The sequence below is a fragment of the Anneissia japonica genome, unplaced genomic scaffold (assembly GCF_011630105.1).
Source record: "Anneissia japonica isolate Jap-2015-1 unplaced genomic scaffold, ASM1163010v1 scaffold667_len338742_cov159, whole genome shotgun sequence".
In the NCBI taxonomy this organism is placed as follows: Eukaryota; Metazoa; Echinodermata; class Crinoidea; order Comatulida; family Comatulidae; genus Anneissia; species Anneissia japonica.
This window is the reverse complement of record NW_022705208.1, coordinates 140,919-165,265: the sequence shown is the minus strand read 5'-3', so window position 1 is coordinate 165,265 and position 24,347 is coordinate 140,919. Positions and strand designations below refer to the sequence as shown.

Here is a 24,347-nt window from a genome sequence, read left to right as displayed (position 1 = left end):
GTATATATATATATATATATATATATATATATATGTATGTATGTATCATACATACATACAATATATAGAATATAGGTTAGGCCAGCTTGTTTGCAAAACTGGATAACCTGAAAAAAAAAAAATGTATGGCTCGCTGGCTCGCACTTTGGCACTACTCTGATAGGAAGGGTCTGAGATAAAACGACCCTGGATGATATGGTGTTTATAAGGTAAACATTCACAGATATGAATAAATCTACTGATTATCTATTAAAATTATTGTGGTTATTTTCAGCTGAATCAAAACACCCTTTGATAATTGGCATTGTCTAATTCTGAGTTTGCCACATGTCATGGTGGACTAGTAGAGGGGGGCTCCTCTGACGTCCTTGGCAAAGAATGAGGTCTCATTTCTTGACAGCGTTCAGGTGGGGTGTAAAAGCGTTTCAAACATCCTCAAATGGAGTGCAAATTCGATTGAGATGTGGTGCTGCATCTTGTAATACAGACACAGGAACTAGCATTCCAAATCAAGCCAGGGTGGTTGTGTGCGGAGGTGGAATAGCAGGTATTTCATTGTCCTACCATTTGGCAAAAGCAGGCTGGACAGATGTGGTGCTGTTGGAACAAGGAAAGTACGTGGTTATTTGTTAATTATTAAATCAGAATTCTCAGTGTTTTTGTTTTCATAATGTCATATTTATGTTGTGAGACATATAAACTGCTATATTGCATAATGCATGCTTTGCGAACAAAAATTATATACACGCTCCATAATCTTTCTAGATTAAGTTTTACCTTAGACATAAATATCCCCTACAGAAGATTTTAAGATGACTTTTACTATAATTTTTATTTAGTAATTAGTACAGACGTAGTATATAGATTTATAACAGTCAAATGGCAGTTGTAAGATGTATGTATGTCTATTGTTATGTTAGGTTCAGCTCTGTACTCAAAATGATTATATTCCCACTCAATTTCATACACTTGAAGTGGTATAACTTACAATCTTCTTGAATGCATAAGTGTAGGCGCCTGGAATGTTGGGGTGCGGCACCCTGGCCCATGATGACAAATTAATTCCACTAAGTGGGGTAAAATACTAAATATTACCATTAAGTTTTCATTAGAATAGGGATTTAGTTCCGCATTCTCAATTTTCACACCCCCAGGTTGTTCCATTACCCCCAGGCTGGTTTTGCTGCCCTCAGACCAAAACTAGCCTACACCCTTGCAACTGTTATCAGCTTGTACTCCTCTTTCTGGTAGGTACCTCACATGAGTCATGTTTGAAGTTTTACTGCACACCCCATTTTGGAATGTAGCGGCACCCAAAGTAACAAGATTAAAGGGCCAAGTTATTTATGAACCTTCAGTTCTTCCGCACAATGTCTACTGCATCACAAGAGTGCAGTGAACCCAAAAACTTCACTGCCCATATTGTTATTTCTTAAAATTTTTTTATATGCCATCATATCATTTCATATCCTCAGGTTGACGTGTGGAACGACATGGCACTCTGTTGGCCTAGTTGGACTCAACGATTCAGTTGAGTTTGTCGCTAACTGTCGTAAAATTAGTAGCAATCTTTATGAAAGCCTGGAAGAAGAAACAGGAATGAGCTCAGGTAAATTGCTAGATAAATGTACAATGCATAGAATTTCTCTATCAACATTAAATAACGACAGACCTACCAACTCTCACACATTCGGTGTGAGACTCACACATTCAGGGTCTCTCACATGCTTAAGCGCAAAAATCTCACGAATAAATATAACTGCAAAACCTTACTTAATTGCAATTTTGAAAAGCTCATTTAAAAGTACGAAGTAAGTTATTAACATAATTAGAAACAGATCGATAAAAAAGCTGATATGTTCAACCCTTTATAAAATGTTTACTGTATTTTGTTTCTACAACAGGTTTTCTTCGCAACGGTTCAATTGCGGTAGCTCAAACAAACGACAGAATGACTGCTCTGAAGCGTTCTGCTTCCATGCTAAGGTATACAGTACCTCTAATAATAATTTCACAATATTGTTTATTGTACTATTACTATGTCATATAATAATATTCGGGGGGCCGCCCCCCCCCCTCTTTTTGGGATGTAAAAAAGAAAAAAAATTATAGCCCAGAACGCCTCAAATGTTATTTTCGGGCGTCTAGAACACAAAAATTTCGCGGACCCCATAGGACATTGTTGAGTCCATCGGCCCAAATTTTGACCCCCTTTCGGCCCCCCTTTTGGACATCTCTGGATCCGCCCCTGTATAAGTTTACGAATTCTCAAGTGTATTGTATGCCAGTCCATTGATAGTTTTGTCATGGACTTATTAATAGGATCATGGATCTTATTAATAGGTCCATGGTTGTAATATACACTGATTATATTTTTACTGTAGGTGTGGAGGTAGTGGCAGGGTACAGGCGCGGATCCAGTAAGGGGCACAGGAGAAAGTGCCGCCCTCCTGTTTTGCCACTAAATTTTAAAATTTCAATGCATATATTGAAATTAGCGCTATTTACTTATCTATTTTGAAAAGGTTGTGCCCCCTTGTCCGTTTGAAAAATTATGGATCCGCCCCTGGGGTAGTTGTGGTAATAGTAAATTACTATGATGTGATTAGGATGATTTGTAGAAGCATGTGGCGCAGCATGTAAGGCGTCGGGCTTTCAATCAGAAGGTTGGGGGTTCGAGACCGATGCTCGTCACACGGCTGTGTCCTAAACCAAGACACTTTATCTGCATTTTCGCTTCTGTTGACCCAGGAGTATAAATGGGTACCTGGTAGGAGGTGAACAATTCAGAAATGAAATTATTAATGCTGATTACACGCATAACTAGGAATACTCCCCATGGTGCAGAGGAGGTTGCACGTTACTTATGATTTATTGTGTATCCACTGACCAGGGAAAAGATGCCTGGGGCAGTTTTCTAAATATGTGCGCTATATTACATCCTATATGAATAAAATAAAATATTGTATATTACGAAAGTAGTATGTAAACAATGACAGTGTAAGCATATTTTTCAATATTGATATGTGGTTCCAAATTATTTATCAGATATTATTTTATAAGAAAGTGTAATACTTACTCCAAGTATTGAAATGCATACCATCGTGTTGTGATTATTTTATAGTGTGTCTATAATTCATTCATCTTGTATATTCATAGTTATTTAATTTACATGAAAAATTAATCCATGTTTACAAAACTTAGTACCAGCATTTTTTATTATTTATGGCTAACGACATTTTCTTTATAATTTTTTCTCTTAACTACTTAGAGCCAAAGGGGAAGAATTTCAATTCGTAACACCATCAGAAATTGCATCTCTTGCGCCATATATTAAAGTTGATGACCTGGTAGGGGGCGTTTATCATCCAAGGGACGGACGAACAAATATATCAGACACGGCAGCTGCCTTAGCTTCTGCTGCTAAAAAGAGAGGTGAGTATAAATTTGCATACTTCATTTACCCAATTCTTGTTACATAACAGTTTGTGCTTCCTTTCTCTCCATTGATGCAAAATCACGCCTCTTATTTTTTTAAATTTTAACTTCATTAAACTGATATTTTAAGGAATTTTTTAGGGATTTTAAGTGATCGTTTTGTCTCTTGTACCATAAATGTGGTTGAAATTCAATGACAAGATTTAATACCAGAATAGAAACCAAGGGTCCCAAGTTGGGAAGAATCCACATCCAGGAGATTTGTTTTTAAATGAACTTTAAAAACACATCTGATTATATTTTACTCTGGATAGTGTTACTCATTGGCACTCACTTGTGGGAGACAATTACTAACACATTATAGTAAAACTTGTAAAAAAGCATTTTTTTCTTGAAGTGTGATCAAAGCGTTCCTCTTGGATGTTTCTTTGACATAAACAAAATTTTTAAAAAAACATGCAAATACTGTAAATTTGCAGGATGCGGGTTATTTTCTGGAAGATTCGTGGTCACTTGTGGAGTGCCTTAGGCCTTCCGAAATTTCGAGCGAGTCCTGCAACTTGCGAAAGACTAGGACCCATGTGTTTCACTATGCTTTAACAGTCACCAACTTGATTTGAAAAGAGAACAGACCATGATTTAAGAAACCAATGTGTTCTTATATTTAAACTTATGCTTAAATCCTGTTTTTGACAGATAGGAGAAGCATAATTCCAGGCCTAGACACCCACAAGTGTCTGCAGAATTTCCTGGGTTGCCATGTAAACGTTGTAAAGGTGGTCTAAAAATGTACAATAGAGAAAATTTGAAACATGTTCTTTTTTATGTGGCCTTATATACATTATCATTATAACTGTATTTAACAGGTGGTTATCTTGCTAATACTGTATATTTTTGGTGTAGAGTAATAAATGTGAAATAATTAAACCTACACTGCAGGGGTTCCAAGTCCCGCAAGTAGCGAGAGTCTTCCAGAAATCAGGACAGCCTCCCACACTCTAGCAAGCAAGCAAAATCGCCCGGGAAAATAACTAATCTCCTGCAAATTCATAATATTTGCATGTTTTAATTTACTACTTTTTATTATCAATTGTCACACGGAATTCAGTGCCAAACGGTATCACCATTCAGAGCAAAATGAAATTGGATATGTTAAGAATGTTCATTTAACTAGATCTCCCGGATGTGAATTCTTGTATTGGGCCCCTAAACCTACTATTGTGATCTATGGGCACTACAAACTCCAAATTACAATTATAGCCAGCAACCTTACTTTAGTTTGAACATGACAGCATTCTACCTATCCTCATTCATGTATTTACAGGTGTCAAAATTATAGAAGGTGTTGAGGTTGAGAAGGTATTGACTAAGAATCACAGAGTGACTGGCGTTGAGACTAATAATGGAATTGTCAATTGTGAATACTTTGTAAATGCTGCTGGACAGGTACGGTAAAATTTCATTTTCTAATTTTTAAAATGTGGTTTTGTGACGATTTTTGTGACGATGGCTGATAGCACATCATTGTTTCTTTTATTGCGTTAATATTGTTTTAAATGTTGCTCTGTAATATTCTCAGTGGAGCCGAGACGTAGGATTGAAGAGCTCACCGCAGGTCAGAGTTCCTCTTCATTCTGCCGAGCACTATTACATCATCACAAAGGCAGTAAAAGAGGTTTCTCCATCTATGCCATGTATGTATCTGCTAAAAGTTCAGATTTTCATTTTGATCACTTTGTTCTTGTCAATAGCAATGTCTTTGTGAATATAATTATTTGTTTAATTGATTGATTTATTAATAGATTGATTATTGGAATGATTCAGTGTTTAACTAGAGAATTATTTCAGTACTAATTAATAAAGATCATATATACTAATATAATATATATATACTACTACAACTAACAACCAATACTATGCTAATACAGGCACTATTACTAGTACTACTACAATATACTTGTCCTAAGTTTCCCATGAGTCATGAGAGTTTGCCAAAAAATTGTACAGTTTCCCGGAATTCCCGTGAGCAAGCGGATATCCCCAAGAAACTAACGTATCTTCTTTTGCAAATTCATATTTGTATGATTTTACTACAGTATTACTTATTAGCGGCTGTGCTTCTACTTCTTAACCTTGAGATCGAAGGTTCAATCCCTCGCTGTGTATCTCACTTGTGTCCTTAGGCATGGCACTTCACCTACGATTGCCTCTCTCCACCCAGGAGTAAAAGTGGGTGCGCTGGTTGATGATTACAGCTGCAACACTATAGAATTCTGCCTAGGAAGCCGAGTATGTATTGTGCTTGATCAAATAACCGGGAGTAATAATAAGTAAAAATAAAGGTCTAACATATTATGTTATCTAGTGCCTCACCAAATCTTAGCTGAAAATGTGCATTACTCTACATGCAAGTCAAGTGACCGAACAGTAAGGCAGGGGCGCCGCTAGCTAGAGCCTTAACATCCGGCGCTGGTTCTAGCCGCTCCTCTTCCATTGTTCGGTTGGTAGAACGAAGTCTTCTCAGATAAGGGCTTAAAATGGAGGTCCTGTGTATACATCTGGCTTATGTGTACTTTCAAAACCCATTGTATCTTTCAGAAGAGTAGTGGGGTTACCCCAATGTTATGGTTCTTTTCAGCCCCTGTCGTTGTGAAGATGTACAGTAGCTACCATGAAGCGCCTCTTTACGGCTGCTAGGTATTCACCCAATTCAGCACGATGGCACTGCAATTTATGGGTTATTCCTTCCTTTACCTTTTACCTTACCAAAATCAGGTTTCTTAATAAAAAAAAAATAATAATTTATCCAGATACTCAGGAAATACTTCTTCCAACTTAGCACCACCAGTAAATATCTTTATTTATCAAGTCAATCTATTTAAAGTCCATTTTATTTCCATATAGACGTACGTGATTATGATGGAAGGATATATATTGTCGAATGGAGTCAAGGTCTCCTATGTGGGTGCTTTGAGGCAAAGGCTAAGCCAATATTTAGTAAGGGGATTCCTACACCTTTCATGTTTGAATCACTGCCCCCAGACTGGGACCAATTTCGTAAGTAAAGGTTGTTTAATATTCCCATCTTTTTTTATCATTATTTTTCTCATTTTTACGATGTTGTAAGTGATTTTCATGAGTATGGTAGCTGGTAGTAGGTGTATGTGTGTGTGCGCGTGCCCACAAAAACTATTGCAATTGAGGGATTTCAAAGGCTATATATTCAATTTTTGAGTCTAAAAATATGTAAAAAATACATATAACACCCCTGTGTACTGAACTATGGAAGGTCTTGTGTCCCTGGTTCAGTTTCATTGCTTAAACTCTTTCCTTATGTTGCAGATTGAGGGCTGAAATCCAAATTAATTTAGCTTACTGTCTGTCGGAAGAGATATTTAAGATGATGTTCTCATAGTGTGCCATAAGACCTATGTGCATTTTTAATAACACTGTATTCCTATTGCAAAAGAAAACGGTATTAATCGTCGGCTGATGTACTGACCATTCACAATAACTGTTGGTTGGGAAGAGCTTGGCATCACCAAGCTGTAAATTCGGCACCCACTCAACTCCGTTAAGGGTAAAATTAATTACTAAATTTGCGAATGACAGCTCTTTAGTTGGTCTTTTTAGGAAGTGTGATGAAACTAATTATCGTTCGCAAATTCATAACTTCATAAAGATATCTTAGTCACTTTTCTATAATTCTAAAATTTTTGGTGCCTTGAGTTATTGTCTATTGTGCTGGGATGGAAAATATCATGGAAGGAAAATATGTAAGGAGATATGGAATGGCATAAAAGCATCGTCAATCATGCTGAACGAACAGTGAGTCAGTGTGTGCCGTCGATGGGCTCTGTCTACAATGACAGGGTGGCATTGAAGTTTAATAAGATTTTATAAGATCCTTCTTATCATCTACACTCTGTAATTGTCACTAGTTCTTTTTTGTTTTTTTTATGGAGATGTAGAATGCGGTCTGCCAGGGCTAGATATTCAGTAGATAGATATTCAGATATCGCTTGCACTAACCGCTCTTGAGATTCATTTCCTAGTGGAATCAGAAACGGTAATGCAAATTTTGAAGATAGGCACTAGCTCGAATTATATAATTATTGAAATTAAAATTAAACTTGTATTTAAAATTTTTATCATGTCTTTGATTTTCCGATGAAAAGGATGAAATAAAATTTATCTGTATTGTCTGTAAGTCTATGTGCACAAGCATGGGGTTACGATTGGCTGCATAATAACCAATTATATGCATGCAATAATTATAGTGGCCGTTCTCAATCTTTCTGTTTTGCATTGCATGCCAGTGCATTGTGATTGTGCTATATACTATACGATGCTGAAATTATACGGTTCACCCTAAAATTTGAGACCACTTTTGGGACCTGAAAATTGCTGGTGGTCTCAGTGTTTTGTCTACAATATTAGAGGGTAAGCGTTAAGTTAAAAGATTGTAGATTAATATTTGGCCTTTAATTGTACTGCAAATTAGAGGGAAAATGCTATTCAGTCTTCTTTTATCTCATGTTAAAGTATACTAGAAAATTAATGTAGTATAAAAACACAATTGTTGTGTACTAGCAAATCAATGTCGTATAAGTGCATAAGTGTCTTCTACAATTCTCAAAAAATGCTGTTTTTCAAAATGTTTTTAGAGCCAGCTCTAGATAGCTTCTTACTGCGAGTACCATCTGCTGAAACCGTTGAAGTCCAGCAGCTGTTCAATGGTCCTGAGAGTTTCACCCCTGATGGCAAATTCCTTTTGGGGGAGTCCCCTGAGGTAGGTGAATCATGGAATAGCAGAGATTCCAAGATAGACAAATTTGCAGATGTGAGACTTGAAAATTCCGTCCCCTACGGGTATGGGACGCGATCCCTTCCTGCTATATAAATCTGGAATTATTACTATTATTATATTCTTTGACATCAAACATTTAATAATGATAAACATATTGAATTAAACCCACCCTATACTTTATGCCCAATTTTACATACCAGTATTTCCTCTTGTAAAAGCCCAGGGTATAATTTTAATGAGGACTGTATACATAGGCTGACTTTCATAAAATGCTCAAAAATCAAATAGGCATGCAGTGATGAAAAATTACCTTTTGATTGAAAAGGGATTCCTCCACAAAACTGAGTAGATGTTGGGTGTGAGCTTATAGCCGAGACATATTATATTTACTGATAATAAATTATGATAAAGGTTAGAATTACTGATTATGATTAATGATTAAAGATTATGTTTGATCGTAGGTTGGTAACTACTTTGTCATGACTGGTTTCAATTCTGGTGGAGCTGCAGTTAGCGGTGGGGCTGGCAGCGTCCTTGCTGATTGGATCGTCAGCGGAAAAGCTCCGAACAATATCTTGGCTGTTGACATTCGTAGATTCACCGATTGCCACAATAATCAATTGTTCCTGAGAGACAGAGTGAAGGAAGTTGTTGGTATGTAACGTGCATCACTTACATACATTGTATTGGATTTGATTCACACTAAGGATAATCCACGAACGTTCTGAAACTTATGTCCTGTGGGGTTCTTCAGGTGATTGGGCAATACACCGGGAGACAATCGCCTACATTATTTAACGTGCCCACATGCAATGGCTACCACAAGCTAAACGAACTGGGTTAGCTGTACCAAAGAAAATCAAATCCAATCCAACTAACAGTTAAATATATTTCATGATCTTCCACCACAATACATGGATCTTCTTCAGGTGGATATTTTACAGTATTAGTTGTTCATTTACATCTGATGAAGCCATTAATCAAGGTGAAAGCACATGAAATGTTGTTGGTCGTAAAGTGATACCAACTCATTTCTTTTACTTTTATTACTGAATATTTTGACTTCTCAACTACTCTTGACGTGATGAATGCATGCATACACACAATATTCTATAGGAAAATGTAACTTTACTCCTACTACTACTGAAGCTCTATAAGCATAGAGGAAATATATTAAGAAATGTAATACAGGTGTCCCTCCAATTAAAGACCATTTTTGAGAATAATAAAGATAAAAAACAGTTGTTAATATAGGACCACAGAAAAGCGGTCTTTCATTGTAGGTGGTCTTTAATTTGAGGGGTTTTTAATTAGAGGGAGACCTGTAATATTATACTATAATGATTTCATATCCCACCTGTACGATTATATTGTCCAAATCAACCCATCCTTTGCAGACTTAAACAACAAACGACAATTTCAATTTTTTAATGAGCGATGGCAACCACTGTTATAGGGTAGCTAAATTTGCCTACCAAATCCTCTCCTTACGGCAGTCTATTGTGTTTAAGTAAATCATATTTTAAGAAATGTTTGTATATCCTGTTTTTAAAACATTTTTAATCTTGTTTTTTGCTTGGGTTTTAAAAATGTCCAGTATTTCACTCATAAGCCAGAATTGGCTGGTCTCTGTTTTAACCTGAGAGTGTGAAACAAATAAATAAAGAACTAACTAACTATTATTTCCTCCATGCTATAAGCCTAAAAGTATACATAGATTACCTATGAAAAATTTTAATTTTTGTTTGGATTAAATACTGATAGATGTTTAATGTGTCATTAACATATTTTATGCATTAGGTGAAATTAGTAGGCAGTTCAGCTGTACTTGTATATTATTATGTACAGTATGATATTATGTAAGATAATGACTGAGCAGAAATAGAGCCATTGACTCTAAAAGGTAACTCTTTTATATTACATTGTGTAAGATAATTATAGTTTTATTAAAATAAATATCTAGAACAAGGTTAAACGAATTATATAATCTTTGGGAAAATAGCCAATTATTTTTTATATATATATATTTTTTTAAGGTCGCCAATTTGCTCTTAATTACCCCGGTGATGATTTCAAGTATGGACGCAATCAGAGATGCTCTCCACTCTATGTCAGGCAACAGGAGGCCGGTGCTGTCTTCGGTGAATCAATGGGCTACGAACGACCAAAATATTATCTTGACAAAGGTAAACTATCATGAGATAGGTAGTACCATGGAGAAAATAATCAGTTATTTTCTCCATGGTAGTACTGTAGGGGTGACACTGCAAATAGCAATGCAGATGATAACAACAGCATTTTTGGTTTATTACTTTGGAAGGTTTCAGTACCCTCGAGGTACCTTCGTCAGCATTGAAGTGGCGGTAAGCCTGTTGTCCGATGACCAGCAGAATTGGTATGGTAATGGTAGTAGCTCGTATTCACAGTCGCAGTTCAGTGGTGAACATTGCAAAGGTGGTCATACAGTAATAGTAATTGGCACAAAAACATAGTACTAACCATTCTTATGAACAAATTTATTTATTTAAAAAGAAAAATCAAAGACAGCAATTAAAAATGAAGGGAAGGCATCACCACTGGACTCGTAATGGGAGGTCATGGGTTCAAATCTCATTGGGGACATTTTTTTCTCAAGGCACCATTATAATGGTAATACAGATAATTATGATAATGATAATGATGCTAGCTATATCATATATCATATCATTTATTTCCTTGATAAACCAAACAAGATTACAAGATATAAATACAAGCAATTAAAAAAAAAACTTTTATAAGTAATTAAAACTCAACAGGATTGCTCAAAAGTAGAAACAAGTTCACTAGCAAGGAGCTCTTCGTGTTAAATCTTGCTAAAATAAAAATTCATACTATTATGCAAAAATTAAAATTTTGTTAATAAAAGGAAGTAAAGGACATAAAAAAATTCAGCATAAAAGCATGGTTAAAGATATATCAAAATATAAAATTTTTTTTTAAATGTAAATAAACAGAAGGTACCACATGCATCAAACCAGGAGAGTGAAAACGCTATTAGATTCAAGTAAAATAAAAGCGTAAAAATATACATAAAATTATTAAAATGCAATATAAAAATTTAAAGAAATGTAAAGAACTCTCTGCATGTATTTGAATTAAAATCATAAGTATAAGTATCATAATTATTTATTTATTCATTGCTTTAGTTTTTGTCTTGAATAACGTTTACATACTCATTTGGCTCGGTGTTTTGCAAGACAGTTTTTCGTTTTTTAAATGCTGATACAATGAAATCCATAAACTTTGCCAAGCCCAGACCTTGGACTTTCATGGCAATTTGAAGGCCAATGCATGTTTGGTCCCATTGATTCATGTCAAAAGGAGGAATTCCAACGGTGAAACAAGGGGTCGTCTTATGTGTCCGACATACAAACATCATCCAAAAATCTTCTTAAACTCAGGGGTTACAGTACATGGTATCTTAGATTTATAAAAACTTCTTATAAGAATTTCATATAACTCAGGAGTAGTCTGATGTCTTGATGATAGTGATGATAATGACGATGATAATGAAGATGATGATGATGATGATGAAGATAATGAAAAGTTATTACTGAAGAAACTTCAAGATCATTAACAGAACTTAATGCAAAGAAACACTACATTTAAAAGTAGTTAATGCATGAGTAGATTATTTAATAGTACCTAATTTATTTTTTTTTTTTATAGATGAATTCTTGACTGGTGATCAAAAAGGGACGTTTGGAAAACCAGTTTGGTTTGATAAAGTGAAAGCCGAGTACTGGACGTGTCGCGACTCTGTTAGTCTAATGGACATGTCAACATTTGCCAAGTTTGAATTAAAGGTTTGTCACTGCCCTGCTCTACTTGTATGAAATGCACCCTCCAATTTGGGATCCCTCTAATTCAAGACCACTTTTTTCAAAGAACCAAAATAAAAATTTAATAACACAAAGCCAACCCTCTAAGTGGAAACTGAACCATGGAACCACCCCAAATGTTCAGGTCCCAAAGTGCTCTTGTATTTTTATTTTCTGTAAGTAAAATAATTAAAATAATATGATGATATTATGATAATGTTACATTAATTTATATTCTCAAGTATTTGTTTTGTATATTTTATCTTATTAATTTCCATAAATTTTAGTCTGAAGGATCAGAAGCAACAGAGTTTCTTCAACGACTTTGTCCGAATGAGATGGATGTTGATGTTGGCACACTGGTCCACACACCAATGCTGGATGAAAATGGTCACTTTCAGAACGACTGCAGTGTGGCTAGGATGGAAGAAAACAGGTGTGATGCAAACACAATGCTGGTCTCCCTCCAATGAAAGACCTCTCCACTTAGGGACCACCTCCAATTATGTACTACTATTCTGTGGTCCCAAATTAACAATATTCTTTTGTTGCTGTGAAGCAGCCAATTCATATTCTTGACAGCAATTTGACCTCTGAAAGGTCATTGTTTGTCAAAAAACAAGGGCCTAAGACGACTGAAAAGTGGAGTTTCCTTCTTTCGTTCTGCCGGGTAAAATCAATTACTTTAGGCGACGTTTGTAGACTAGCCAACATATACCAACGTCCGCATGTCACACTAGCCTTATCCTACTCTAGGCCTAGACTAGCTAGGATGGTATAGGCCTAGCCTTGAAGGGATGAAGGTCCCAATGAAAAACAACGTCGCTCCTTGATAGCTAACATTGTCTATTTAACATCACAATAATTCATTATTAGATCTATAGTTGTTTTTTGAATTGTACTCCACAAATCTCAGCCGATACCTCGCACAACTCGAGTAACGTCTCGTTTCTATTGTCGTGATGTCATGGCTCGCTGGCTCACACTTGCGATGTCTCGCACTTGTGATCAAATAACACGCTGGCTCGCACTTTGGCAACACTCTTTGGCAGTCAACTCGCCCCAAGAAAACCCGCCCTTGGAAACTTGCCCCATAAAAAAATGTACACTTCCTAGACCATGCAGTCTTCAAAATAAAAATTGTAACCTTTGGTAATCAACTACATTTTCTACATACATAGACATTTTTGAAACTTTATTTAAAAAAACCTAAACCATAATTCACCACTATAGGCACTTTTTGACAAAAATGAAAAATTACGACTTTGTTACCCAATGAGAAGTGTTCTAATATAGACAATGGGTCGTGTCTCATATTATTTGTTATATTTTTATTATTCATTATTTTCACTTGACTCGCAGTTGCAGTAGCGGCTCCCTGCCTTATCGCTTGACTATTCGTCTCGCCCATAATCGTCAGTACGGTATAGGAATATACGCTATACTTACACCGATGTGATCAAGGTTGACGGCAGAAAATGGATAAGTTGGTGGCTGGTCTTCTTCGTTCCCAGAATCATTGTCATCTCTTTCTTCCAAGTTTAAATTCCAAACCAACGAGAATATCTGTATTTAAACAAAAAGAACCATGGGATATTCAATAAAATTCTATTTTATTTTTTTAAAAATCCATATTATAAACAAGTTTAAAAAAAAAAAGACAACTAATCAACAAAAACGCCATGTCTTTAAAAGTAAATAAATGAATTCTCTTCATCAACAGCTCAGCTTTGAGTCTATAAGCAAAAATGTATATTATATCAATAAATAAACAAGAACGTGTATTTTTTGTTCAGGTAAACAAAATTTAAATTTAGAAAAAAACCCCAATATTCATCACTAATCAACGACCACAACATAAGTAATGCTGTCTATTATTTCAGTTTCTTATGCATGATTTATTGTTTATTTTATTCGTGAGTTAAGTAATGTTTGTTAACTTTCATTAAATCATTACAAAGAGAGAAATAACACAAAAACAAATCAGAAAAAGTTCTATAAACCCACACCACCCTGATATAAAAGCGTCGGTTCGCTTCCTGAGTTCTGATTGGTTGTGCATTTTTTCGCTTCGCAAAAACTCCGATAAAAATGTGAATGTGCATGCGCATGAACCGCAAATAAATTCGCCTAATGGAAAACAGGCTTTAGTCTCATAGTGAGACTTATGGAGTGGAGTTGTGTTTGTCATGAGAAAAAATCCAGGGATCTGACAGGATTTCAACCCAGGGCCCTGGGATTGGGAGGTGAGCATCTAACCACCAGCTACACCTACTGTACTCATGACACTTAATTTATGGTTTAGTTGTTTCCATTCCTTACATACTTACTGAACCTTTCTGAACTTTCTGATTTCAAACTCTTTAATAGTCTCCTCAGTGTTGTCAGATGGTGTGTATTTAACCCTTTCCAGTCTGCCCCATTACCATTGCCTGAGGCTGTACCAAAGCTGGGAAATTACATCATCTACACTAAATGTTGGGTTTTCACTGGGCGCAGGCATTTTATTTGGTCTAAATACAGGAGGCCCTCTACAGAAATACTCCTACATCATACTCAAAAAATCCTATAGAGGACAGCCTAGCTATAAAAGAATTATCATGAAAGCTATACTTGGCGTACGTACGACGCCCCTCGCTATAAGGTATGGTCGAAGAGGGCATCATCTTGACGCCATAAGACTGGAAAGGCTAAAGCGGGTGGTTGGACCAGTGGCACTCTTCCACTTGCTGTTTGTTGAGTAGGAAGTATTTAATGCATCTAAATGCTCACATAGAACTATTACAATATTCTCTGTTTTCTTTCCAGCTATTTTATTATTTCGCCAACTCCACAAGAAACCAGAGCTTTTCATTGGATCTCCAAACATCTACCCGATAATGGTTCTGTTCATTTGCATAATGTTACCAACCAATACTCAGGAATCAATGTGATTGGTCCAAAAGCTAGAGAACTTCTTCAAACCCTTACGCTGGAGTCGCTAAATACTACAGACTTTCGGCCATTTTGTTGCAAGGTATGTACTGTATATTGAAATGTGGAAATACATTTTTATGCTGTCATTGCCATATCTACGGGTGTGTGCAGGGTGCAAGCACCCTGATAAAAATCCCCCACTTAGTTGCTCCCCTCCTGTAAATTTTAAAGCAAATATTTAAGTTTGAAGTAGTTAAAAATCACCTTATTTTGCAGACTAACAACCCCTCACATACTCATCAAGCCTTCCCACTTCACTTTCGCATGACGCACAACCCCACCCTAATTTGAATACTCCTAGATACATCACTGTAGCAACGCAGTATAAAATTAGATTTGTGTGCTCTTAAATTGTTTGTGGATTTTGTGTGATTTTGTACACAAATCAGACCTTGAAAATTGTCATTCTCCTAGAACATAAGCATCGGCTACGCTAACAACGTAAAAGCCATGAGTATAACACATGTTGGCGAACCAGGATTTGTCCTTTATTTACCAAATGAGGTAAGTGTTGATTTTTATATCATGTTTATATGGTAATTTTGAATCTGCCCAAACATAGATTGATTAAAGTGGATGTTTACACTATGAGATGGTATTTACTTTTAATACTTCATTAATTTTTCACAGGGGTGGTGCCAGGGTTTGCCTAACAGTGGTCTTAGGTCCCCGACGACGGGCCGATGTCACTGACTAGAGCAAAGTGGCTGTCGTCGGGCATCACTCAAAATATTTCAAAAGTGGTCCAAGAGGTGAAGCCACTGAAAAATGACAACTTAGGGGGTTTAAAGTCTTACTTATTCGATTTTAGAGTCTACTATTTTAATATGTAGAAAATATGCCCTTCCCAACAGCTGCCACCCCTGTTTTTTCACTAAAATTCATTTTTCTCCAGTTTGCTCTGCCACTGTACGATCGTCTGTGGGAGGCAGGCCAGGATTTCGGCATCCGTAAATCAGGTTATTATGCTTTGAGGTGGTTGCGTACTGAGAAATTCTTTGGCTACTGGGGAGAAGATTTCAACTCAAGTCACACTCCATTTGAAATTGGAAGAGAATCAAGAGTAAAACTTGATAAAGTAAGCATTCAAAACAGCTAAAATTGTTTGGATTTTTTGTCATTTTTTATTCACTCAACTTGCTAGCTATTACTAATGTGCTTTACAGGCAGCAGAAAAATAAACAATGAAGTAAAGCCAAAATTACTAGCCCTAAACTAGCCCTACTACAAGCATTAGCTGTTAACTCCAAGGATTTTCGCTCTCTTGTATACAGAACATTTTTTTTTACAATTAATTTTTCACCAATTTCATTGTTTTCCGCCAATGATGACATTAAACATGAACATTCTTGTGAACATTTCATAATACTTAATATCACTGAATGTCCATTATAGGTACGTTATCCAATTGGATTGCTAAAGAATGGTTAAAAGAAACAAGATTCCAGGGAACTTGCAGCTAATCAGTAAAATCAGTTGCTATCCAAATCATGATGACCTAAGCCACATACTTCTACCCAAAGTTGCAATTTGCATAATTAACCGCCTTTTTATATAAAACAGGAGATTGATTTCATTGGCAAGTCAGCACTGATTGAACAGAAAGCCAAGGGAGTTGAGTCCAAGTTAGCAATGTTCCTTCTGGAAGATCATGACCTTGATAATGACCTCTGGCCATGGGGAGGAGAACCGATTTACCGGGACAGCAAGTTTACTGGAATGTCAACCTCCAGTGGTTATGCGCCGACACTCGGCAAGATGGTCGTAATAGGTTGGGTGACCAATCGGAATGAGAAGACAGGACAGCGAGACATTGTCACCAACGATTTTGTATCAAAAGGTCATTATGAGATTGAACTCTCAGGTAAAAGGTTCCGTGCTAGAGGGAGCCCTTACCCAATGAAGCTGCAGCTCAAACAACCTCAGTTTGGTTAATAATTATGTTCTGATAGCATTATTTCAAAGATAGCGAGGTTATACTTGTACGGTAAAATGATGCATAGTACTTTTAGATATGCTGCATTTGTTTTCATATTAAAGCTGATTTGTAATGTCGTAGATTGGATATTCTATCCTTTTATATCTTCTTATCAAAGTTTAGTAATATGATAAGCACATTACATATTGATATATACATAAAATTTATATATATACAGTACATGAAATTTGTTTGTTGATGCTTAAATTATATGGTTCTTTTAAAGGAGTAATTTAAAGTTTTTATTTTAATGTTAATGTTACTTTCAGATTGTTTGGTGTAATTATATCCTTAAAGCCATGTTGTGAAATGGGAAAAATGAAATCTGGTGGAACTGATTTTTCTAAGATAAGACACTGGAAGGGGTGTTTGACAAAAAACACTGGGCGAAAATTGGCGTAACCACTCTTTTGCACCAATTTTTTCAATCAATCAATCTTTCCATTTATAATGCTCTATTCAAACAGTCATCGTTGTTAATTTAAATATTTAAAAATCGTTACAGTATATTATGAATGTGTTTTCAGGTTTTTTTTGTCAAACACTTGCCTTCAGTCTTAGAAAAATCTGTTGAACAAGGCATAAAATATAGATTTTTCTTCCTTCTCAACAGCCTCAGTTTTTAACTAATTTCTGGTTTGATTGTACTGTGGACCTATCCACGATCGTCTCACATCAAGTTGAGGACATTAAATGTTAAACGGCGCTAAATAATTGCCATTTGAATACCATGCTGCTTTAGCCTAAGATTATTACTTAGTGAAATTTGATTAATAATTTGTAGTCATGATCTTTTTCATAATCTCGAAAAATTATGTGCCATGAGTGACCTATTTGTACTTATAAATCGTCTTCCATTTGAACTTTGAACTATTTACCATATTTATTCGAATATAAACGCTTATTATAACAGGACTTTAACAGAATCTGGTGGTTTTGAAAGGAGTTTAATCAAGGAGGGAGTGTTTATTTTTTTATGTAAAATGAATGCATAATACTGTATACTCAAACGGCCTCCATACTGGAAATGTAGAGTACATTATGTTTTATATGATCATGATAGATCCCAGGATAGCAGTCTAGTTCCCAGATATAAACAACTCCTTGTCTAGAGTATTAAATATTCAGGGCCGGCGGAACATTTTTCAAAGTAGGGGGTCCCACTAGCATTTCTTTCTGATCATACAAAAATCTGCATAGAAATTATGTATTTTTCAAATAACAACAGACTGCTTTTTTTTTTTTTGTTAAGTCAATTAATTGACAAATAGATCATAGGTATTCCTCCATGGACAGATCTACCAGGTGACAAATATATACTTCATAGAACAATAAGAAATAAACGTACGGTAGAGGATCAATGTTAGAATGAGGCCTACATTTCTACAGGGGGGTCCAGCGCAGGGCAAACAGCGGTGCAAGAACAACAGCCAGGTGGTATTCCTTCATGTGTAGTTGGAACTGGAAGTGTTTCTATCATTTTTTGCTGTAAATATGAGTACACATTTTTAAAATACACTAATTTCTGTATTCAAGTTGATATTTTTTATGTTACTTTTTAAAAATCAGCAAGTAAATTTCAAAAAAGATTTTTATGATTTTTTTTTTTTTTCCTTTGGTATTTTGCAAGGTATAGTACATCTTTATGTACTTTCTCGTTCAAATTGTTTTTATCAACATTATCATATCAAGTCGTTAATCTATGAATATCAAATTTCTGAACAGAGGAATAAGCAAATTACCACTATTAGGCCTAATATTGTAATATTCCAGCCTGCATGACTGTATAGATAGTGCAGCAGAAACAAATGGGAAGGGCAGTGAAGTTTTGTTTTGTTTTTTTTTTTTTTTTTTTTAGACAGATATATATATATATATATATATATATATATAAAATTACATAAAATACTCAAACGGCCATCATACTGAAAATGTAGAGTAAAATCAATTTTTTTTTGTCAACAAGTGATACTGTGTAAGATCATAGGTCCCAGGTTAGCAATCTAATTATAGGGTTTTATATAAAAACAACTTGTGTAGAGTAAGTGTAGAGTAACTCATTGGTGAAATCATGGTGTTGTTTCTATGCTCATTTGGGGCGTTAAAATTCGAGTGGAATATAAACGTGACGAGGCGAATTAAACGACGAAAATCTTTTAAGGGTTCCAATGGATGATTTCACGACATTTGCCTATCTAGGTACATTGAGTGTTGACTGACATGACTAATAAAGTTTTTATACAACAGATAGAACTAACAAGTTAGTCATTAAATTCTTTTGGGTGACTTTTATTACAGTTAAGGTTATAATTTGCAGATTTAGTATGCTAATAAAGATACTCCTAAAACAACCAAGAAACGTACTACATACACGCATACATGCAACCCTGCCAATCTCGTACGTGAGCCAAGGAAACATGAGCTAGGCCCTATTTATCTATGAGAAGATTGAGGTGTTTAAAGATGTTTTTTTTTAGAGCTTAACAAGACAAAATAGAAACTAGAGCGTCACATACTGGTGTGTAATATAGGTGAAGTGCTGTACTTATGACTATAATTAGGGCCTATACCGGGGGCCTGTATAAAGATTCATAACCAACAGACACAACATTTTGAATGGAGTGGAGAATGCTTTGGTGGTTATAGATACTTGTCTTCCACTCCGAAGGCCCTGGGTTCAATTCCTGTGACAACATGGATTTTTTTTCTCACGAGTAAAGCTACACATTATGAGACTTGGTTATTAAAGGTTTAGTTATATTAAAGGTTTTATTATCAAAGCGTTGGGGCATGTTGGGAGAAAAGTAGATATACTGAACAGGATATCCTTATAAAATGAAAATTCAATTATTTTAGGTAATGGTGCTCCCTGGCTGCGCGCGTCTTCATAAATAGGTTAAATGCCGTAGCGAATTGAACTTAAACTGCGGTGGTGGACCTATCATTGGACCCTATTTATACCCCTCCTGTTATACTCCTACACTTTTGGAGTCCTTAAGAGGTCGGCTTTACCCACCAGGACCAGAACCAGAACTAGGGCGAGAGTAAGCTATATACGGTACAGTATCCCGCCCGGGTACTTCCAATTCGTTGAGACCAGCGGCGGGCCGACATAAATTATGTCCTAAGTTTATTCAATGTCAGTTCACCCATTCTCTTTTGTAGGCCCTCCTTCCTAATAGTCCTATTGTTAGCTTTGGTGTTTCAACATCGACTATGATAGGCCTTGTTTTGTAAAGATGAGGAAATCTGATTGAGAAGGATGGGCGATAAAATAAACTTGCACCCTAAAAATCTACTCATATACAAAATAGTTGTAACAATTCCGATACCTCCAAAACTAGACACCTTTTCCTCCTAGAAATGGCTCTTTCAGACGTTTTTGAAAGCAGAGGCCGGGCCGGGATTGAAAATAATAATAATTTATTGGCTCACTCTTTCAAAGCAGGAGAGGTTCGATCATACAACAGAACAAAAGTTAACAAATAAAAATAAAATTCATAAAAAAAGAGATAATAGTAATGAAATTTTTTTTAAATCCAAATGCAATAAAAATAATATACTGAAGTATAAAATCTTAAACTAAAATGAAAAAATAAATAAAATAAAATAAATAAAAATAAATACGGTAAATAAATAAAAACAAAACATAATATAATAAACGCAATGTGTAATGGATGCAAAAACATACATATCAAATACATAATAGAAGTACAGTTAATGCCTATGCATAAAATCATGCAAAGTAAGAAGAAAAAAAAACATTTTTAGCAGGGTCATTTAAAACATATGTTCGTTTTTCCCATGCATCTTTTAGATACCGTACCCGGTATCCTTTAAATTCAGGCTCCGGAGGGGAAAAAATGATATGTTGTAGAACTGATTTTTCTAAGACAGAAAAAAGTTGTCTGACGAAAAACTGGTGAACGGTGAATGAGATACAGATTTTTGAATATTTAAAAACTGGGGGGAAAAGGGGCGTAACCGCCAATTTTTACACCCTTTTCCCCAGTTTTTAAATATTCAAAAATCTGTATCTCATTCACCGTTGCTCAGTTTTTGATCAAACTACTTTTTTCCTGTCTTAGAAAATTCAGTTCTAATTTTTTTTCCCCGGAGTCTGATTTTAATACATTTATCAAATATTAAACCAAGAGTGGAATGTGTTGAGAAAATACTGGGGCTATTATTATCTTGATAAGTAGCTCGAATTCACAAACTGTGATTCAAGTGGTCGCTGGTTCCATTCCTGCGGGGCCAATTATTCTGCTTGTACTAATACTGTACTTATTTTACATATTTAACTTCTGGAAGCAAGAATTTTCTATAAAAAAAAAAACCAACAAGCGTCATTTTATTCTTGACTTTTTATTATAGCATATCAATGTTTAAAATTTCGAAAGTATAGACATGTTGGAAGCAGTGGGAACGGCTTGGTTTCTCAACCTCGAGAGGGCGGGGTTTCAATCCCTCGGTGCAAGGCACTTTATCTGCGCTTCTCTCCGCCCATGAGTATAAATGGGTTGCCTGCTACTGCGCTATATATGGACCCAATGACCAGGGAAAACAGAGAGCTTTCTAACCTAAAGAAAAGGCGTTATATAAATACCAACTAATAAAAAAAAACAAAATAGGCCGCTGCCTAGTAGCTCCACCTCTTGGACAATATTGCTAATGTACCACAAAATTAAAGCCAGGCTTCGGAGAAAAAAGAAAATTTTAATTTGTTGTAAGACAGAAAAGCATATTTTGAAAAACTCGGAATCGGTTAATGAGATACAAATTTTTGAATATTTGAAAACTGGGGAGAAAGGGGCGTAACCATATTTTTTGCACATTTTCCCCAATTTTTAAATATTCAAAAATCTGTATCTCATTAACCGCTCCCGAATTTTTCGTAAAATATGTTTTTTGTGTCTTCTAGAAAAATCAGTTTTACAACATACCAAAATTGCTACGGAGCCTAGCTTTAGTCGTACGTTAACATGTGTTTGTGGGACGGGCCCTTTCCTGATTGGTCGTTCGTTAATTTGATTGACACACTGGGAAGGTCTATTACTTACAATGATACGGTCTGTGAAAAAAATAATAGGCCTATATAGGGTAGGGGGTGGGAGTCCTACTCAAATATATTTTTGAAAATACAATTAGATAAGATAAGATAAGATTTTCTTTATTGTCACGTTTACAATGAAGTATACATGAATTTTTTCCTGTTGACACTTGAAATCTTAACTACTAGATAAAAACATACATAAGGCGAAATAAAAATAAATTACGTTATCACAAAACTCCTTTATTTTTAATTAAATAAGTTATCGCCTTTGATATATTTTGGCCTATTGACACAATCTTCGAAAAAATAAATTCTTCTAAATTCTTAAAAATAAAGAAAATTATGATTATAATAATTCAATGATATACCTAATAGTGATTTAACAACCAACCTATGTAGCTAGGCCTCCAAAGAGCAGTGGTAATTTAATAAGTTCAATCCCGGTAGACTAGGCCATTACTTACCACCTCGCATGCCCATTGACACACTTATCAAAGCTTCTTTTTACTCGGCTAGATACGTTAGTACTTCCATTCTGATCGCGACGCTAAGATAATTTTTATTACATTTTAAAACCGCAAGCTCAGTATTCATTTGACCGCGTTTCTACGCGTCCTTTTTACTGATGCCCCGGGGGAGTGACCGAATTCTTCGGGGCTGGGGTATTATTGCCTGGCTTGTTAAGTAGTGCTTAAAACTAACCGTCAACAATATTATTCATTAACTTGATTTTGTTCTCTTTAGATGTGCTATTATCTTCTTCTCTGAATTAGCACACAGGTGAGGGTTAGGAAAGTACTAGCCTAATTCCATGGTTAATCGCAGCTGTTTTCGACCGATATTTCATCGTTGCGTTCAACAATAAAACTATATCTTTGAATATTCTCTATACCTTATTGAACATGTACCCCTTTTCACACAATGCAATTAATCCATTTTTAAAAACATACTATGTTATGAGAAGGGAATAATATTATTTTATGAGACGGGAATAATATAATTACTCCCTTCTCATAAAATATTTCCGTGACAGGACGGGTTCAAGACTTGAGCGAACGGAGTGAAAATTAGATAATTTGGAATCTATTGTATTTAGGCCTACATTGCATTTACTCTACGGAAACGCGTTCTTTTTTCGTTTTTTTTTTTTTTGGGGGGGGGGCCTGTAGTGTAACAAGAATATACTGTAAATAATAAACATTCTTCAATCGCATGATTATGTTTCTGCCCCACAGAGATCTGAAATGACCAAATTTTTTTTTTAATTTCTACACTTTTTTTTTAAATGAAAACCAGTAGAATTTTGCCCAGATTCAGTGTTCTTATTTTTGGCCGATTTCAGGCTCAAAATGTTCTTATTTTGTTCTTTTGTTACACAACATAAAAAAATATTATTGTACCAGTATACACTGTACTGGAATGTAGGTAAAAGTGGCCCTAGAAAAAATGACCCCTAAATAAAGGGCCCCTGAAAAATGTCCCCAGAAAAAAAGGTCCCGGTAAAAGTGGCCGCGAATGGCAGATATGTACACCTCTGTACTGTATTATAGAGCGTATTATAGTCACACCACTGCACATAACGTACAGATATAGGTTTTCGGTTTTTCTATTTTTAATAAAATCTCATTTGGCATTTTACCTCAGCCTCAATTTGTTCTTATTTTGTTCTTAATTTTTAAGCAATTCCAATGTGTTATTGTTATATTAAAAAGAAAAGAAGTGTATATTCTAATTTAACTGATCCAAGGAGGCCTTGTACACTTCTACTTTCTCTTGACCTAAGTTAAGCCACTGATCGTTGGGCGTTCCCGCCATATCGTAAAAGTGTTACGGTTACAACAATGATATATCCGTGGGCTGTCATTAAATGTATCTGGCTTGTCTCAGCTGTAAGGCCTACAGGACAGTGGTGCTTAGCTTGGGTTGTAATGCACGAGCCGCGTTAAAGCGCCAGTGTGTGCGATAAGCATAAGATTTACGCGTTTCGTTTCATTGGAAGCTGCTCATTGCTTTGCTGAGAGAAGCTCATTTGCGTATAACTAAGTGATAGATAAACGCGAAATATTTCCCGATATAAACGAGGTCGGTTACGATTTATTTTCGGATGAAAAATAACAATCGGGAAATTTATAGACGCGGATTGAATTCTTAAGCAAATTCTCTTTGAAGAGAGCTTCCCTCAGGTGAATTATGGTGAAGCGATACTTAACAGAACCTCAGATACAGTGA

At 35.6% G+C, this 24,347-nt stretch overlaps 1 protein-coding gene across 2 annotated transcripts in view; it reads left to right on the top strand.

Annotated features, from left to right (window-relative positions):
- The window catches only part of LOC117105403 (pyruvate dehydrogenase phosphatase regulatory subunit, mitochondrial-like), a 20,885-nt gene extending 1,566 nt beyond the window's left edge, over nt 1–19,319 (top strand). The window contains exons 2-17 of one of the 2 annotated variants that reach the window (XM_033246528.1): nt 275–614; nt 1,476–1,609; nt 1,905–1,986; nt 3,272–3,435; nt 4,763–4,884; nt 5,018–5,132; nt 6,343–6,495; nt 8,106–8,230; nt 8,710–8,902; nt 10,285–10,434; nt 11,957–12,093; nt 12,396–12,544; nt 14,917–15,124; nt 15,499–15,588; nt 15,980–16,162; nt 16,648–19,319. In XM_033246528.1, coding sequence (XP_033102419.1) covers nt 379–614; nt 1,476–1,609; nt 1,905–1,986; nt 3,272–3,435; nt 4,763–4,884; nt 5,018–5,132; nt 6,343–6,495; nt 8,106–8,230; nt 8,710–8,902; nt 10,285–10,434; nt 11,957–12,093; nt 12,396–12,544; nt 14,917–15,124; nt 15,499–15,588; nt 15,980–16,162; nt 16,648–17,019 — 2,613 coding nt within the window. In that variant the 5' untranslated portion in view covers nt 275–378 and the 3' untranslated portion in view covers nt 17,020–19,319. The remainder of the gene's footprint in view (nt 1–274; nt 615–1,475; nt 1,610–1,904; nt 1,987–3,271; nt 3,436–4,762; nt 4,885–5,017; nt 5,133–6,342; nt 6,496–8,105; nt 8,231–8,709; nt 8,903–10,284; nt 10,435–11,956; nt 12,094–12,395; nt 12,545–14,916; nt 15,125–15,498; nt 15,589–15,979; nt 16,163–16,647) is intronic. The other variant, XM_033246529.1, reaches the window with a different exon arrangement.
- The last annotated feature ends 5,028 nt before the right edge of the window (nt 19,320–24,347 follow it).